The 18644-nt window shown below is 45.5% G+C and overlaps 1 protein-coding gene across 2 annotated transcripts; it reads left to right on the top strand.

The window, feature by feature from the left end:
• The first annotated feature begins 290 nt into the window (after window positions 1–290).
• Window positions 291–16579, top strand: COPS5 (COP9 signalosome subunit 5). 2 transcript variants are annotated; one of them, XM_073679399.1, is made up of 8 exons: window positions 291–489; window positions 1612–1846; window positions 2771–2899; window positions 3094–3159; window positions 3301–3386; window positions 8016–8127; window positions 15835–15983; window positions 16281–16579. In XM_073679399.1, exons 1-8 carry the CDS (start codon window positions 350–352, stop codon window positions 16363–16365), a joined length of 1002 nt encoding a protein of 333 aa, XP_073535500.1. In that variant the 5' UTR covers window positions 291–349; the 3' UTR covers window positions 16366–16579. The 2 variants fall into 2 exon arrangements, with proteins under 2 accessions (XP_073535500.1, XP_073535502.1); XM_073679401.1 differs by lacking the exon at window positions 291–489 and adding an exon at window positions 585–732.
• Window positions 16580–18644: the final 2065 nt, after the last annotated feature.

The following is an 18644-nucleotide window of genomic DNA, read 5'->3' as shown; positions in this document are numbered from 1 at the left end:
TACATCAGTGTGTGGTCATGCAGTGTACCATATACGATACATAGTGAGTACTCAGGATTGTCACTAGGTGGCGCTGTTCTCACTATTTCTTCAATTGGTGGCGTCACGGCTCATACCATTATGTAACAAGGGGTAGTACTACTGGTATACACTCTAAAAAAGTCAGCAAGTCTACTACATCGTTCAGCTACATCATTCTTCTGTTTTTCATAGTATAATGTGGCATCCATAGCCATACTGGATGGAATAAAGCATCCGGGTTATGTTAGACTCTCCCTACGTAATTAGTGTCCTGGTGTCCGCTAACAGACATGCGCAGTAGTGGGTGTTGTGTTTCGGCTCCGGTAAGATGGCGGCGGGCGGTAGTGTGGCCCAGAAGACCTGGGAGCTGTCCAATAACATGCAGGAGGTGCAGAGCATCGATGAGATCTACAAGTACGACAAGAAGCAGCAGCAGGAGATCCTGGCCGCCAAGCCGTGGACTAAGGAGTGAGTGCGGGCAGCACGGAGGGCTGAGGGAGGCTGCTGGTGTTATATGGTGGCAGGGGTCACAGACTAGGAGATGCCCCATGCTCTGCAGGCCGTGGTGTGGGCATCACTTCCTGTGTCAGGTCAGTACCCGTCTGCCCACTGTCAAATCCACGGTCATGGTCAGAAATGACCTCCCGTCCATTAGGGACGTCCCAGCAGAGGCCATGAGGCGGAGTGCTAGGACAATGGGGGTTCAGAGTGGTAAGTGACCCAATTGTTAATTTTCTAATGTTCTCGCTTTCTGTCAAGTATTGCGATGTGGTGGAAACCCCCTTTAAATTCCTTTTTTAGTGCAGTGACTCCTATATTGTACAGAAGTAAGAAATCCTGACTCGGTAGATACAGTAATGAGACTTTTGGGAGACCGCTGTCCCCTCATAACTCTGCTGGATTCCCAGTGTCATTGATGGTATTTTGCAGATGTGTGTGTTAAAGGAACCTGTCGCATGAAAAAACGCTATAAACTTGCAGATATGGGGTTAATGTGCCGGTTAATAGCGTTCTGAAGTTGCCTGGTGCCTGCACTGAAAGCTCCACTGCCAGAAGGAAATGAACTTTATTTTCCCCGGTAGCGTTCAGGTTTCAGTCATGGGGGCGGCACCGGCACGGGTTCAGTCGCCGCTCTGTGTATAGAGGGCAACAGCCGTAACCGCGCCCCCGGCACTGATTGACAGCGGCTCAGTATTAGGGCCGGGGCGCGGTTATAGCTGCTGCTCTCTATACACAGAGCGGTGACTGAACCCGTGCCGCCCCCATGTCTATTCCTCCTGGTAGCATTAGAGTTTCAAAGTTCATTTCCTCTCGGCAGCGGGGCTCTAAGTTCAGACACCGGGCAGGTTCAGAACCGTATCAACCTGCAGATAACCCCATATCTGCTGGTTAATAGTGTGTTGTTTTTTTATGCAACAGGTTCCCTTTAAGTCAATGTACAATCTGGTTTTCACTACCCAAATGTAAAAAATGGGAAAATTCCAGTAATAGAAAAGTTCTAGAATACCAGTTCATCATCAGTTTCTGAGAGTTTTTGGCTTTGGAGATTTCCAATTCCTGCCGATTCTATAAATGTTCTTTGTTTTCCAGTAATCATTACTTCAAATATTGTAAAGTCTCTGCTCTGGCGCTGCTGAAGATGGTCATGCATGCCAGATCGGGAGGAAACCTGGAGGTGATGGGTCTGATGTTGGGAAAGGTGGACGGAGAAACCATGATTATTATGGACAGCTTTGCTTTACCAGTGGAAGGAACTGAGACCCGAGTGAACGCACAGGCTGCTGCCTACGAGTACATGGCTGCGTACATAGAAAATGCAAAGCAGGTACTGTTGTGTCTATAATAATACACAGCGCTCCATTATCCAATAATAGTAAAACCCCAATGTATCTGCTTCTGTTAACATTATTAATTGTGAAATATAGGAATTTTTTTTTTCTTTCGACGGTGGTAGATTAGGCTCTATCATGTTTCTGTGTTTTGTACATTTTTCTATGCAATAAACATGTATCAAATATGTGACATAAAATTGTGTTTCTAGAAGTGAATGAGCAAATGGGTCCCAAATTAAAAGTCGTTTTCCAGGTGTAAATCATTAATTCCCCATCAACTTCTGCCAGGTTAAAATAATAAGCTGAAGTGTTGTTAGTGCTTGCCAGGTCACGTCCTGCCTCTCTGCCGCTGCCCTGGTTCTTGAGAGGCTGCAGTGGTGGCATCCCAACTACAGCGCACGTGACCGCTGCATCCAGTCACTGGGCTCAGCAGTCATGTCTGTGTAGATGACAATTGGTGCAGAGTGCGGTGATCGGCTCAAGAGGCTGCATGTGTTGTAGGCATGATGACCGTCACCACTGCAGCCTGTCAACAAAGACCAGGGCAGGAGAAAGTTAGCGCTGGACCTGGGGAAGGTGATTAAAACCTGAGTTTATTTTGACTTAGCAGCAGCCAAGCGAAGCATCTTACATCTGAATTTGCCAGGGATCTGCAGCTAGCTAGGTATTTCCGCAGCAGCCTCTTCTACAGAGCAAATGTAGTAATATATGACGGCCAATCATGAAAGAGATGTAGAGCTTGATTCCCCTTACCAGGACTTGCTCACAATAAGCACCCCTGTTTTGGCTCATTAGGGGGGTCCCAAGCAGTGACATAATGGGAAAACCCATTTTAATGCAGAATAAGCTATTCTTTTTGACAATAATTGTGGCACTAGAGAGCAGTATATGCTTTAATGGTTTTTTTTTTTTGTCAGGTTGGAAGACTTGAAAATGCAATTGGCTGGTACCACAGTCACCCCGGCTATGGCTGCTGGCTGTCAGGAATAGACGTCAGCACTCAGATGCTAAATCAACAATTCCAAGAACCTTTTGTAGCTGTTGTGGTGAGTATTGTGTCATGCACCTGATAATGAAATCACATTGAGGAAGAAATTGTGCGAAAACGATTGTATTCTTGTCTTCTGATGTGATCTGCATCCCTATAGTGCTGAAAACAGGTCCGAAGAACTCTTCAATTAAAATAGTTTCTATCAAACTATAATATGTGCACATGTGTATAATGATAATTCTTTCTTAGATTGATCCAACCAGGACAATATCTGCAGGCAAAGTCAATCTAGGAGCTTTCAGAACTTACCCAAAGGTAATATGTTTAATAGCAATTGCTCTATATTGAGCACAGTGTTGTCTGTCTTTTGTATATGCATATATACAATATCTTTACAGCATACAGTATATGTTACATGTGGGATCTTACAAATATTGCTTTATTTTTTATCATTAGGGGTACAAGCCTCCAGATGAAGGTCCATCAGAATATCAGACAATCCCCTTGAATAAAATAGAAGATTTTGGTGTGCACTGTAAACAGTAAGCATTTTGATTAATGGATTACTATCAGGTTATAATCAAATGGCAGATATATTGGAAACATTTCTTCAACTGTCCCATTTATTTAAATGAGCTTTGCAACATCCCCCATTCATTCATGTGCTTACTGCTTGTATGGAGCTGTCTCAGGAGCTGAGCGCGCTCTGTACACCACAGGCGCTGGCTGTGTTACACAGCAGGAAGCCAACAGTAACTGCTATAATCAGAATAACCTCTTGGGTTCTGCTATCAATCGTGATGACCGCATTTAAAGGGACTCTGTCAGCACAGAATGACTGTTCAAACTAAGTCCCTCTGCTCAGTGCTTTATGGCAGAGCCAATTAAATGCACCTTCCCTAAATTCCCTCTATCTCCACCAGCCCCTTATTTGATTAACAGCTCTGACTTCATAGAGCCAGTAGGTAGGAAGGTGTATGATGCACCAAGCGCCTGCATTTGGATTGAACAGTCATTCTGTGCTGACAGATACCCTTAAGGTGCCTTCCAAAAAAAAAAAAATTTACATGAAAACCTAGTGTACAACTAGCTCACATTACAACTGCACTAAATGTGGGTGGGATGTGCTCTGTGTGTGATGTCTCATCCCCCCCTCTTCTGGGTGTTTGCAAAAGGATAAGAGACATTAAAGTTTAGGAACACAGTGTGGAGCCATTTTGTTGGTGACTGAGATGTGGAGAGTGTCACCGAGGACGTCCGGCAGCACTGATTCTTTTAGTTGGTGCAGCTCACTGTATCATGCCCTGGGGTTAAATAAGCAGACTGTATCACGTGCTCTGATTAGATACGCAGAGTGTAACTTACGCTGGGATTAGATAAAGGGCTCAGTGTAGTGTATCACATGATGTGATTAGATATAGGGCTTAGCGGACTGTATCACACAGGATGGAATTAGATACTGCGCATTTAATTTATGTAATGTGTGACGCCGCTCCTTCCACTTCTATGGGAGCAAACATGTGGGGCGTACCACACATGATTGGCATTAGATACACCTCTCTGGGGCGTACCACACATGATTGGCATTAGGTACACCTCTCTGGGGCGTACCACACATGATGGGCATTAGGTACACCTCTCTGGGGCATACCACATATGATGGGCATTAGATACACCTCTCTGGGGCGTACCACACATGATTGGCATTAGATACACCTCTCTGGGGCGTACCACACATGATGGGCATTAGGTACACCTCTCTGGGGCGTACCACACATGATGGGCATTAGGTACACCTCTCTGGGGCGTACCACACATGATTGGCATTAGATACACCTCTCTGGGGCGTACCACACACGATTGGCATTAGGTACACCTCTCTGGGGCGTACCACACATGATGGGCATTAGGTACACCTCTCTGGGGCGTACCACACATGATTGGCATTAGGTACACCTCTCTGGGGCGTACCACACATGATGGGCATTATGTACACCTCTCTGGGGCGTACCACACATGATTGGCATTAGGTACACCTCTCTGGGGCGTACCACACATGATTGGCATTAGGTACACCTCTCTGGGGCGTACCACACATGATGGGCATTAGGTACACCTCTCTGGGGCGTACCACACATGATGGGCATTATATACACCTCTCTGGGGCGTACCACACATGATGGGCATTATATACACCTCTCTGGGGCGTACCACACATGATGGGCATTTGATATTCGGTGTTCAGAGTACAGCAGGGTGATTACTCTGCTGTGCTCTGAACATTGTGGCGGGGAGCGGTGGTCAGCAGCCTGCTATTGTACTACTGCGAACACAGTTCACTACCGCAGATATTCACCTCATCCCGGCATCTCCTGTCACCGCTCGCAATGAGCACTGTGAGCGATGACAGGGGTAAATTGTAGCTCTCAGCATAGCTGCTGGCTTACATAAATATGGCACCCATCTGCTTCCACAGCTATGACCTGGACAACCTAGGTGGCGTGCCCAGGTCACAGCTGGAGGCAGCTACAATGCAGTAGATGCTTTTGGACAGCAACCACAGTCTCCTGTGTACAGGGGCTGCCGTATTTGAGGTAAGCGTCGTGCTCCGACACTTATGAAAATGGCAGCCCCAAGTAGCTGAAGAAAAGGTTAATAAATAAATTTAAAAAAATTGTTAAATTAGTGCATTTAATTTTGTATTAAAAATAATTCATTATATAATTATTAATACAAGAATCGTGGTATAATTATTAATACAAGAATCGTGGCACCTTCCCTTTTTGACGAGGTTAGGCACATTGTGGAAGAGAGGCTTCTGAGCGAAACCTGCCCATCAGCTCCCACCACAATCTGATAATCAGAGGGTATTGATGGGTTGTAGGGGCAGCCCGTGGACTACTGAAGGCACCGATGTCTGACATGTTGGCCCACAGCCTGGGCTTCATAGGGTATCGGTAACTGTACGGTAGACTGCAATAATGCAGTATTGTAGTGTGTTGTGTTGTAGAAGCAAGCAAGTGATCGCAAGTTCAAGTCCCCGAAGGGAACTAATAAGGAGGAATGAAAGCAACTCTACAAAATAAAAAATAACATACTTGGTATGTTACACAGCCAGCATCTTCCTTTAACGGCAACGGCCAGAACTGTCTCAGCCACTGACAGTGGCATTCAAATGGCGCTACAGACAGAGGCTGGGCTTGATAGAACATAATTTTGACTATATATTGCAATATTCTACTATCGTACTTTATAGAACAACGTAGGTTTAAGTTCCCTTAGGGCATACGTGTTAAACTCTGGCCTGCGGGCCAAATCTGGCCTTGCAGGGTGATTATGTTTGGCTAGCGACAACAGAATGACCACCCCTATGTGGGGCCCAGTATTCTATATGGAGGCCTATATGGGGCCCATTATACGGTATACTGAGTGACCCTCGACTTTGTCCAAATTTTTCATTTTGGCCCTCTTGTCTGTTTGCGTTTGACATCCCTGCCTTAGGGTAACAAAAAAATATATATTTTTTTTTATTCTCATTTATTTTAAAAGGGGACGACATATTTGATATTGTTGCGTCCATTCCATGAAAATATAAACACCATGTATGGTAAACCCCATAAAGAGAAAGAAATAGAAAAGGCAGAATTCCTTTTTTTTCAGTCACTACACGTCCCTTAAAGGGGTTGTCCAATACTTTATATTAACCCCCGGGACCCCAAAGGATTTTTGTAATTACCTTACGTTGCAGATAGTGCTGCTCACAGGCATCACGTGACCCCCGGCTGCAGCCGGCTCTGACATCCGCTGATGTCATGACAAGTGCTGGCAGCAGCCGGGGGTCTCTGTCTTCCGCGTTCCAGGTGGATGCCAGGTTGTGGGCAGGGTTACCCCCTCGCGTCACACCCGGCATCCACTGTGCACTCTCCCTCTCCCCATTGATTGGGAAAGCTCATGGTGGATGCTGGGTGTGACGTGGGGGGTAACCCTACCCACAGCCCAGCAGCCACCGCGGGGACCCCAGCGCTGAGTGACGCCTCACTTGTCGTGACGTCAGCGCGGGGTCATGTGATGCCTGTGAGCGGCCACCGATAGCGCTGCTCACAGGCATTATCAGCAACGTAAGGTAATTACAAAAAGTCTTAGGGACCCCGGGGGATACATTGGGGGGTAATATAAAGTACTGTACAAGTTCTTTAAAAATAAATAATTTGGAAAGTATTGCATGTACCCCCAAATTGGAATCAGTAAAAAGATAAGATTGCCATACAAAAAATAACCCCTCTCACAGGCAAAATGGTAGCTGTGTTCAGAATTCTGATCTGTGTGTAACCCTCCCACACCTCTGATTTATAGCTTACTGTGTACATTGTCAGCAAGCTGCTAATCAGCAGTGGGGGCGGGGTTACACAGATTGGCTGGACTGCCATGCACGTGAGATCTAGTCATGCAGTGATAATCTCCTGCTGATAAAACACTGATTGTATTACAACTCCACAGCCTTGTAAGTGACACATCCATGTAATCAGGGTCTCTTGCTCCAGATTATTCTACTGTTAGAATAGATAGCAAAACCCTGCTGATACATTCCCTTCAACACTTTGTTTACAGCTTGTTGCCTAGGAAACTGACCACCACTGCTAGACAGCAGACCATGTGCAGTGCTTACATGCTCGCTCTTTTTTGTTGAGCTTGTAGGCACTGTTTTGAAGCTGGCCAGGATCGCCGGAGCGTACGATTGCCTCCTAATCGCAGTCAGCTTCAGCACAGTGCTTAGATGCTAGAGAGCAGTGGTGGTCGGTCTCCTAGGGACCTAGGCGATGAGTTGAAAAGAAAAGTTTTAATATCTCAAAAAATGACTGAGCATTTTATTAAGCAGTAAATTGCAAAAGTAAACATGTCCCATCTATGAAGATTGGAATAACCTGATGGACATAAGTCCTTTCTTAACGGCACTAACGTTGTCCCAGTTATAGTATATTATTGTAATGACATTAATTACATACCCAATATTCCAGTTTACTGCTGATGTAGCAATCTCACTGTTCTGCTCCACATCAACAGCTGACCTAACCAGGAGTGCTGCCCTCTTTTCTGTACGAGTCTTTTTTTTGTATTTGTTTATTGATTCTAATCATTTTACTTTGAAAGACATTTATTTTGCCTTCGCTTAGGTATTACGCTTTGGAAGTCACATATTTCAAGTCTTCTCTTGACCGCAAGTTGCTGGAGCTTCTGTGGAATAAGTACTGGGTGAACACTCTAAGCTCTTCCAGTCTCTTGACGGTAGGTACCCCAAATGTTATTTTGTTTAGTCTAAATTCTCCTTTCTTGGAGCATATCCTATTTTGTTATTGTAGAAATATTCAGTTTTATCTTTGTCTAGTCCAGGAACCGATCTCCTCATGTTATTCCCAAAAGAAGTGAAAGAAATGATTTAACAAGGTTCACATGGATGAAACACTAAAATCCACAATCAATGTGATGGCACTCCATACATAATACAACAACAAAATAACATATAACCATAACAAAATAGATGTTATTTATTCAGAACCTAAGGTTCACATGGAGTTATTTGTCTGATGAATTAACTTAAAGCCTTTAGCTGTGTGCACACCGAGTCTTTTGTAGCTCAAAGAACGCTTGAGACTCTTCCTACTCACTTCTACAGTAAAACCTCTTTGATGTTCATATGTTCTATTATTAATCCCCCCCCCCCCCCTTCAGTTTTTGAAAAAAACTCTGAACGACACAGTCTTCTTTTTGCATTGCATTGTTAAAGGGGTCTTCCATGTCTAAAGTTTAGCAGTAGAGCTTGTTCTCATATCTGAAAGAATCGTATGCTATACGGTTGATCCTTATGGGGATCAACAGAAGATTCAGTCATCTGAACAGCCCTATTAAATTACATTGATCCGGAGCGCCATTACTTTTTTGTTTTTGATTCCCCCCACTCCCCTCATAGACAGCGCTTGGCCTGAAAATATGGTTGTGTGATCATAGCCTAAAAATGACAAAATGGGAACTTGCCTCTGCTGCTGCTTCCTAGTTGGCATAGTTGCAGCACTGCAGTCATGACTACAGCACACAACCGCTGCAGACAATCACTAAGCAGTCACGTGCCATCTGACATAACCAGTGTTCGGGCTCCTCACTGCATGACCACACTAAGCTGTTAACGCTGATTTCTCAGTAATAGAGGAGCGGACCGGCCATGTAAAGGTATTGCTGGACCTGACTTTGTTAGAGCTACATGGGCATTTAAATAGAGGGCTGAAATCCTGCTGACAGATTCCATTTAAGTCGATAAAAGTCCATTGATGAGTTCTGATGTACATACTTAGTCCTGTTCTTATCGTCCGTGTTTCTGCTACTTCACAAAAATAATCAACCCCTTTACCCCCGAGGGTGGTTTGTATGTCAATGGCCGGGGCAATTTTTACAATTCTGACCACTGTCACTTTATGAGGTAATAACTCTGGAACGCTTTAATAGATTCCACCGATTCTGAGAATGTTTGTTTGTTTTTTTCGTGACAAATTGTACTTCACGATAGTGGTAAAAGTTCTTCGATATCACTTGCGTTCATTTGTGAAAAAAAAATGAAATTTGACTAATTTTTAAAATTTTGCAATTTTCAAACTTTTTCAATTTTCATGCCCTTGAAACAGATAGATATTTCACACAAAATAGTTATTAAATAACATTTCCCACATGTCTACTTTACATCAGCACAATTTTGGAACCCAAATTTTATTTTTTTTTTGTTAGGAAGTTATAAAGGTTAAAAGTTGACCAGCGATTTCTCATTTTTTCAACATTTGCAAAACCATTTTTTTTAGGGACCACATCACATTTGAAGTGACTTTGAGGGGCCTTTATAACAGAAAATACCCAAAAGTGACACCATTCTAAAAACTGCACCCTCAAGGTGCTCAAAACCACATTCAAGAAGTTTATTAACCCTTCAGGTGCTTCACAGGAATTTTTGGAATGTGGAAGAAAAAAATGAACATTTAACTTTTTTCGCAAAAAATGTTATTTTAGACCCCAATTTTTTTATTTTTGCAAGGGTAACAGGAAAAAATGGACCCCAAAATTTGTTGTGCAATTTCTCCTGAGTAAGCAGATACCCCATATGTGGGGAAAATACACTGTTTGGGTGCACGGCAGAGTTCAGAACGGAAGGAGTACTGTGTGACTTTTTAAATGCAAAATTGGCTGGAATCAAGAGCGGATGCCATGCCGCGTTTGGAGAGCCCCTGATGCGCCTAAATTGTGGAAACCCCACACAAGTGACCCCATTTTGGAAACTAGACCTCTCAAGGATTTTATCAAGGGATATAGTAAACTGCATTGAACTGCTGTACCCAATTTATTATATATTTTAGGAGTCTGAGTAGGTCCATTTTACACCGACTCCGACTCAACAACTCCAACTCCACAGCCCTGATGACAACATCTGGGACCCGGCTCAGACAGCGCGGAACATCGGAGAGGAGGTAAGTAATGGCGCTTACCTCCCCTTGCTCCCGGAATGCTGCTATCGACTTAGATCGCAGCATTTCAGGGGTTTATGTGCCAACAGCGGTGCTTGAACGCTCCTGGCACACAGCACCGGGCGGGTGTCAGCTGTGCCAATCAGCCGACACCCGGCGGCGATCGCCCCGCACTATCATGTGTAATAGTACGTAGCTGGTCCATAAGGCCCAGGGCGCAGCTGCATAGTATTACAGACCTCATCGGAAAGGGGTTAAACATTTAACAAAACTGAACAAATACTAATAGAGATGTGATTAGGAGAGCTCTGTGCTCCGTGTTTGATCTGTCTTTTCATACGAGCGGTCGGGTGTAGTTCAGCCAGAGCTGAGGATTATTCTACATTCCTGGGGGAAATCTGTGTATATGGGCCACTAACTCTAGGGGCAGGTAAACAGCGGTAATTCCCTCTGTCTTTCTCTCGGCCTCCTGCACGGCGATACTATTGTATTCTCAGACAAAAATCAAATAAAATTAGAGGTTTCTAAAAAGCAGAAGCCTGAAGGAGGAGCGGGAGCATTTACTGAAGTGTTTACTGAACGGTTCTGGTCACTGCAAGGATTGTGGGCAGCAGCGAGACTGGAGGAGATATTCGCTTAATTTGATACTTGTCAAACATTGAGTGTTTGGTAATGCTTTCTATCTGGCCTAAAGTATATTAATGCCTGGGTAAACAGTGTGTAAGGCTATGTGCATTCTGTGAGCTCTGAGTCGGTCCCCATTTTGGTGGAGTCGGTATAAAATGGACCAACTCCGACTCCTAAAATATATAATAAATTGGGTACAGTAGTTCAATGCAGTTTGTGGGGAATTTTTTTTCATAAGAATTTGAGAAAGTTATGAAATGTCCTATAAATGTCTGTCCTATTCCTGATCTAAGGGTTTAGACCAGGGGTCTCAAACTCGGCTGGGTATATGGGCCGCACATGGAAAAAATTTGAATTTCGGGGGCCGCATTCTTTGTTCAATGTGACATTTTTAGTGATACCATTTTTTTTTGTATACACCTTTTGAACATTTTTGCCGTGTTTATTTTTTTATGGCTTGGGTCGTTATGGATGTGGTGATGATAAACGTGCACTTTTTTGTGTTTACTTTAGTTTACATATAAAACAGCATTTTTAGTGCCCAATATTTTTTCATGCTTTATTTTATTTTTTATTTTTTTTACAATTTTATTTCCCCCAATTGGCCACATACAGTAATATTGTCTTACAATTAGCATCATATAGTAATAATGGAAAACATCTTGTAGTAATGTTCCCCATCTTGTACTAATGTGCCCCATCCAGGTCCCCATCCTGTGGCTATGTGCCCCATCCAGGTCCCCATCCTGTGGCAACGTTCCCCATCCTGGCGCCCATCTTGTACTAATGTGCCTCATCCAGGTCCCCATCCTGTGGCTATGTGCCTCATCCAGGTCCCCATCTTGGGGCTATGTGCCCCATCCAGGTCCCCATCCTGTGGCAATGTTCCCCATCCAGGTCCCCATGTTGTGGCTCTGGTCCCCATCTTGTGGCTCTGTGCCCCATCCAGGTCCCCATCTTGTGGCTCTGTGCCCCATCCAGGTCCCCATCTTGTGGCTCTGTGCCCCATCCAGGTCCCCATCCTGTGGCAATGTTCCCCATCCAGGTCCCCATCTTGTGGCTCTGGTCCCCATCTTGTGGCTCTGTGCCCCATCCAGGTCCCCATCTTGTGGCTCTGTGCCCCATCCAGGTCCCCATCTTGTGGCTATGTGCCCCATCCAGGTCCCCATCCTGTGGCAACGTTCCCCATCCTGGCGCCCATCTTGTACTAATGTGCCTCATCCAGGTCCCCATCTTGGGGCTATGTGCCCCATCCAGGTCCCCATCCTGTGGCAATGTTCCCAATCCAGGTCCCCATGTTGTGGCTCTGGTCCCCATCTTGTGGCTCTGTGCCCCATCCAGGTCCCCATCTTGTGGCTATGTGCCCCATCCAGGTCCACATCTTGAGGCTCTGTGCCCATCCAGGTCCCCATCCTGTGGCTATGTGCCCCATCCAGGTCCCCATCCTGTGGCTATGTGCCCCATCCAGGTCCCCATCCTGTGGCTATGTGCCCCATCCAGGTCCCCATCCTGTGGCTATGTGCCCCATCCAGGTCCCCATCCTGTGGCTATGTGCCCCATCCAGGTCCCCATCCTGTGGCTATGTGCCCCATCCAGGTCCCCATCCTGTGGCTATGTGCCCCATCCAGGTCCCCATCCTGTGGCTATGTGCCCCATCCAGGTCCCCATCCTGTGGCTATGTGCCCCATCCAGGTCCCCATTTTGTGGCTATGTGCCCCATCCAGGTCCCCATCTTGTGGCTATGTGCCCCATCCAGGTCCCCATCTTGTGGCTATGTGCCCCATCCAGGTCCCCATCTTGTGGCTATGTGCCCCATCCAGGTCCCCATCTTGTGGCTATGTGCCCCATCCAGGTCCCCATCTTGTGGCTATGTGCCCCATCCAGGTCCCCATCTTGTGGCTATGTGCCCCATCCAGGTCCCCATCTTGTGGCTATGTGCCCCATCCAGGTCCCCATCTTGTGGCTATGTGCCCCATCCAGGTCCCCATCTTGTGGCTATGTGCCCCATCCAGGTCCCCATCTTGTGGCTATGTGCCCCATCCAGGTCCCCATCTTGTGGCTATGTGCCCCATCCAGGTCCCCATCTTGTGGCTATGTGCCCCATCCAGGTCCCCATCTTGTGGCTATGTGCCCCATCCAGGTCCCCATCTTGTGGCTATGTGCCCCATCCAGGTCCCCATCTTGTGGCTATGTGCCCCATCCAGGTCCCCATTTTGTGGCTATGTGCCCCATCCAGGTCCCCATTTTGTGGCTATGTGCCCCATCCAGGTCCCCATTTTGTGGCTATGTGCCCCATCCAGGTCCCCATTTTGTGGCTATGTGCCCCATCCAGGTTCCCATTTTGTGGCTATGTGCCCCATCCAGGTCCCCATTTTGTGGCTATGTGCCCCATCCAGGTCCCCATTTTGTGGCTATGTGCCCCATCCAGGTCCCCATTTTGTGGCTATGTGCCCCATCCAGGTCCCCATTTTGTGGCTATGTGCCCCATCCAGGTCCCCATTTTGTGGCTATGTGCCCCATCCAGGTCCCCATTTTGTGGCTATGTGCCCCATCCAGGTCCCCATTTTGTGGCTATGTGCCCCATCCAGGTCCCCATTTTGTGGCTATGTGCCCCATCCAGGTCCCCATTTTGTGGCTATGTGCCCCATCCAGGTCCCCATGTTGTGGCTATGTGCCCCATCCAGGTCCCCATGTTGTGGCTCTGTGCCCCATCCAGGTCCCCATGTTGTGGCTCTGTGCCCCATCCAGGTCCCCATGTTGTGGCTCTGTGCCCCATCCAGGTCCCCATTTTGTGGCTATGTGCCCCATCCAGGTCCCCTCTTGTGGCTCTGTGCCCCATCCCGGTCCCCATGTTGTGGCTCTGTGCCCCCTGTGCTGTTCTTCACACACATAAAATAGGAAAAAAAAAAGATGATTCTCACCTGTCCTCCGTTCCCTCGGCTGCCTTCCTGCAGATGTGGCCCGCAGGCACCACAGAGTCCGACCCCTTGACGATCCCGACCTGGTCCAGGAGGAGCCGCCGACAGCAGCGCTGCATTGCCGCACAGAGACTGTCTCCCAGCACAGCATTTTCAATGTCAGCCGCCGGCCAATCAGAGGCCAGCAGCTGACATCTGCATATGGCAATGACGTCATACTCGCTGCGCCGACACGCAGATATCAGCTGCTGGCCTCTGATTGGCCGGCGGCTGGCATTGGAAATGCAGTGCTGGGAAACAGTCTCTGTGCGGCAATTCAGCGCTGCTGTCGGCGGCTCCTCCTGGACCAGGTCGGGATCGTCAAGGGGTCTGTGCCTGCGGGCCGCATAAAGCAGCCTCAGGGGCCGCATACGGCCCGCGGGCCGCGTGTTTGAGACCCCTGGTCTAGACTTTTAGCTGAGATGAATCTGTGCTACAGTAAATTTATCACTTAAACATGAGCCATGTATGAGGGAGTCGTGGAAATGGAGGAGTCGGAGGTTTGGCTTACTGACTCCGCAGCCCTGTATACAACAAATGAACTTAAATCCTTTTAACATTGCAATGATTATAGATACGGTACTGACAAGTATTTTGACTGTTTGCAGCTTATGTAGAAAAATTTCAGATGCTTTTTTTTTGCATATAGGGTAAATGATATAATTTTCCATAATTTCAAACAAAAAATCTTTTAATTTTAAAGCTTTCTCTTTGTCCAGTAGTTGGACAACACCTTACATGCCCAGGTCCCAATACTCCGCTCCCCACCTGTTCCAGCGATGTAGACGTCAGATCTCCCGATTCTCATGTTACGTTATGTCGCATGAGCACTGCAGCCAATTGGCAGCCATTGACCAGCTACAGTCTTTACTAATGATTGGCTGCAGCGCTCGTGTGACATAATGTGACACTAGCATCGGGAGATCTGGCGTTAACATAGCTGGAACTATGCAGAAGATGAATATAAGCTTTTTTTATTTTAATCAGGAAGTTGGGTTTTTAAAGGGAATCTATCAGCAGGTTTTACACCTATTCCCCACTCCCAACCTATTTATATGCACCTAGCTTTTGCAAAGACACGTCCATAAATACCTTTAGCTAGTCAGTCCGTTCCTTTGCTACCTAGAAATCTGTATGTGAATCTATATGGAATTGAGGCTGAAGTTCTTTCCCAAGCCTCTGTCACTCCGGCTCTATTCCCTGCCTAGCGTTGCCATCTTCTGCTGACTGACAGCCCCTTTGCTTGCAGTCACACAGCACAGAGGTTGTCAGTCTCGCAGTAGGAGGCGACATTGGGTGAGGATTAGCAGTGTAGAGCAGAGGATTTGGAAGAGCTTCCATGCACAGAGCACTTCAGCATCACTTGCTTGACCATTCAGACGCATATTTCTTGGTAGCGAAGGAACGGACTGTCTAGCTAAAGGTACGGCAGACTTGTCTTTGCAAGAGGTACATGTGCGTATAAAAGTTTGGGGGGGGTGAAAATCTGCTGACGGATTCCCTTTGAGAAGGAGCTGTCCAATTAGTAGACAACCCCTTTCAGCCACACTGCTTCTTAGAGGGAACCTGTCAGCTGATTCATTCATGTTGCCTGAAGCACAGACAGCCTCAATCAGAGACCAGCACTCTAAACATTGATGTTTTTTCTGTGAAGCGCTGTGGTGTTTCAGAGAAAAATACAAAAGCATTTCTGGGGCCTCAGTCCAAGAGGCTGGACCCTGGTGGCTTCTGACGGCGCTCTCTCCCTCTGTGTATTGAGTGAAGACCTGGCCGTCTAGCTGAGTGGGCACTCGGATTACAACTGTATAACGTTTATTATGGGCCATAGAATCCTTATAAAATACTCTTGTCTTATGGGCTTATCTGCTTGTTTTCAACATTTAATTCTTTGTGTTTCCCACCCACAGAATGCCGACTACACAACAGGACAGGTGTTTGACTTGTCTGAGAAACTAGAGCAATCTGAAGCCCAGCTTGGCCGTGGAAGCTTCATGTTGGGATTAGAAACACATGATAGAAAGTCTGAAGACAAACTAGCCAAAGCGACACGAGACAGGTATTCTGTCATGTCTCTGTGGGCAGTCATAACATAAGCATAATTTGTGCCCATTAAATCCCCAACTAGTCCAGCACTGCCACACAGATATCAAAGTGACGAGTTTCAGTCCATCAGTCATCTGACAGCTGCAGCCAATCACTGGTTGCAGTGGTGGTGACTGCATTATGGTTCATGGCTGCTGATGGCAGTGATTGGCTGCTGCAAGTCAGGTAACTGATGGACTGAAAGTCATTACTTTTCAGCTTGTAGCATTTATTGATCACTAATTGTGTTTTTTTTCCCCCTCTTTTTCAGCTGCAAAACAACAATTGAGGCAATCCATGGCTTGATGTCACAAGTGATAAAAGATAAATTGTTTAATCAAATTAACACTTCCTAAGCGTCACTTTCATACTTTCATCCACTTGTTTTGTTTTTCTTTGTGCCCATAAGTTGCTTCTTTTATGCAGAAGCTGTAAAATGTCACAGGTAGCACTTTCTTCCATTGTTTGAGCAACAGAAAGCATAAGAAACGTTATGGCTTTACAGCAGTACTGACCTTTTTCAGCAGGGTTGCTTTCTGTGCAAATAAAACTTCAGTTTAAACTGTACAAGACTATTTTTCTTTTAAAGGGGAGTACAGATTATGACTTGTTGTGTTCATTATTCAACAGGGTCTTCACACTGGAATATTATTGGACTGTCCCCAGACACATAGATTAAAGTGAGATGAACTCAGCCAACCATATAATGGGACTTCTAAGGGCACATTTACACTGCGCGATTATCAGGGAGAAGAGCTCCTAGGAATACTTATATCCAATAATTGGGCATAGTAACCAGGCTTTCATAACCAGACATAGTTACATAGGTCCATCAAGTCCAACCTTTCTCCATCAGTTATCCACTCTCTACAATACCATTTGTTGTGAGAAAGTCATCCAGCCCTTTGTTTAATGCTGTTATAGTGTCTGCCATCGCTACCTCTTGCAGTATAGCTATCCAGTCTGACTGCTCTAACTGTAGAGAACCCTTTTTCTATTTAGCTACCGATCAAAATTCTCATTCGTTGGATGAAAGGATCTTTTGGTTTTCCTATAGGATCATCATTCTCAGCAATACTTGGTCCTGTATTACTGAGATGAGAGGACATTTACTGCTGAGAACAATGGCAGCTTATATGCCATGAATGATTTGTTACTAATCTGTCTGTGCACATATTAAATGCAGTCTGGCTGTGTACATCGGCTGTTAAATGACTGCCAATCAGCAAACAAGTAGCCGATCAGCGGTGATGTGCTGCAAGTCAGGTGGGGTAAGCCCACCTTTACTCTCCTCTGACAGATGTCAGGTAGTTTGGATTTGGTCGTCTAATCCTATTGTTCGGGAGATAAAGCCATTGGCTTAACTGTCTGGCAGCGTCTTTTTTCCTCTCCCAATTGAAATTCCACAAATTTAATTTAATAATCCATTCTTAAACAGCAGTGCCCTGGAGTTAGATGTGCCAAATTTTAAGAAGAAACACAGCCCTCTGTAATAAATATGACGCATCTTTGTCTGTGCAACAGGGAATTGGATTGAATGGTGTGGATTTGTTCAGCATGTTAACATAATTTATTACATAAATTTGCATAAGTCTCTTGAGGCCTCTCACACAAAACTGTCTACTTTCTCACATAGTATGGAGAGTAGCTCAAAACAGCAAAAATGGCTGCAACAAAATATGCAACTTTTTTTTTTTTTTTTTTTTTTTTTTTTTTACACCTGAGAAGTGGGGTCCAGATCTCTTTACATTCCTCCCCTGTGTTGTCCTTAGATGTTAGTGAGTATCTGCGTTGTTCTTAGCCATTTCCTCTTTATCGATCACTGTAGTATTTGTGCCATTTAGCCTGTTTACATCTGTGTTGCTGACTGCATCCAAAATGTCAGATAACGTAGCACAGTAACATGGTAGAAACCTAACATTGAAGCCAGTGGGGGATGTTGGACATCGTTGGCGCCTGTCATATGATGAATTCGGCACTGCCGATGCTTATTCTTTGTCCTGCGCCGTACCGTAGAAATAACAATAATGCAGGTGAAAACATACCCTGAACACGACATTAATTGCTGACCTACACTGCTCGTCTCCCCTTCAGGCTATGGAATAGCACATACGTTTCTGGACTCACTAGTCGGATTCTATTATTGCCTAAAATCCCCCAGAACAGGACCAGCTCTCAGGCCTCATTCACACATCTGATGGGCACATACATGGTCTAGCTGTATTTATTTTCACATAACACCACCCATTCTAGTTTATGGTGCTTTTCACATGTTTGTATTTGTTTTTTTGCAGACCATGTGCTGTTCTGTTTTTAACCCTGTAATGGATAGAAGTGTGTTTTTTTTTTTTTTTTTTTTTGCTTTCAAGAAAATTACTGATGTGGAGAAAACCGGTCGAAAAATCAGACCTATCACATGGATGATAATCTAGTTTTGTTTTTTTTTTTTCTGTGATACGAGATAAAAGGACTTCTGAATGAGGCCTTATACAGTGGCTGTTTCGATTTGGCTGGCTAATGGGAATAGGGAATGTGATTGTTTTGTTGAGATGCCCCTTTAAATATATTCTGGAATGCAGCTGTCAGTAGGGGGAGTTTAATGCATGCAGTGCTTGGTTGTATGGAATTTGTATAA

The sequence above is a fragment of the Phyllobates terribilis genome, unplaced genomic scaffold (genome assembly GCF_046119375.1).
Source record: "Phyllobates terribilis strain yellow unplaced genomic scaffold, ASM4611937v1 Scaffold_4__5_contigs__length_816908805, whole genome shotgun sequence".
Lineage (NCBI taxonomy): Eukaryota > Metazoa > Chordata > Amphibia > Anura > Dendrobatidae > Phyllobates > Phyllobates terribilis.
The sequence above is the reverse complement of the archived record's forward strand: the minus strand, read 5'-3'. Positions and strand labels throughout refer to the sequence as shown.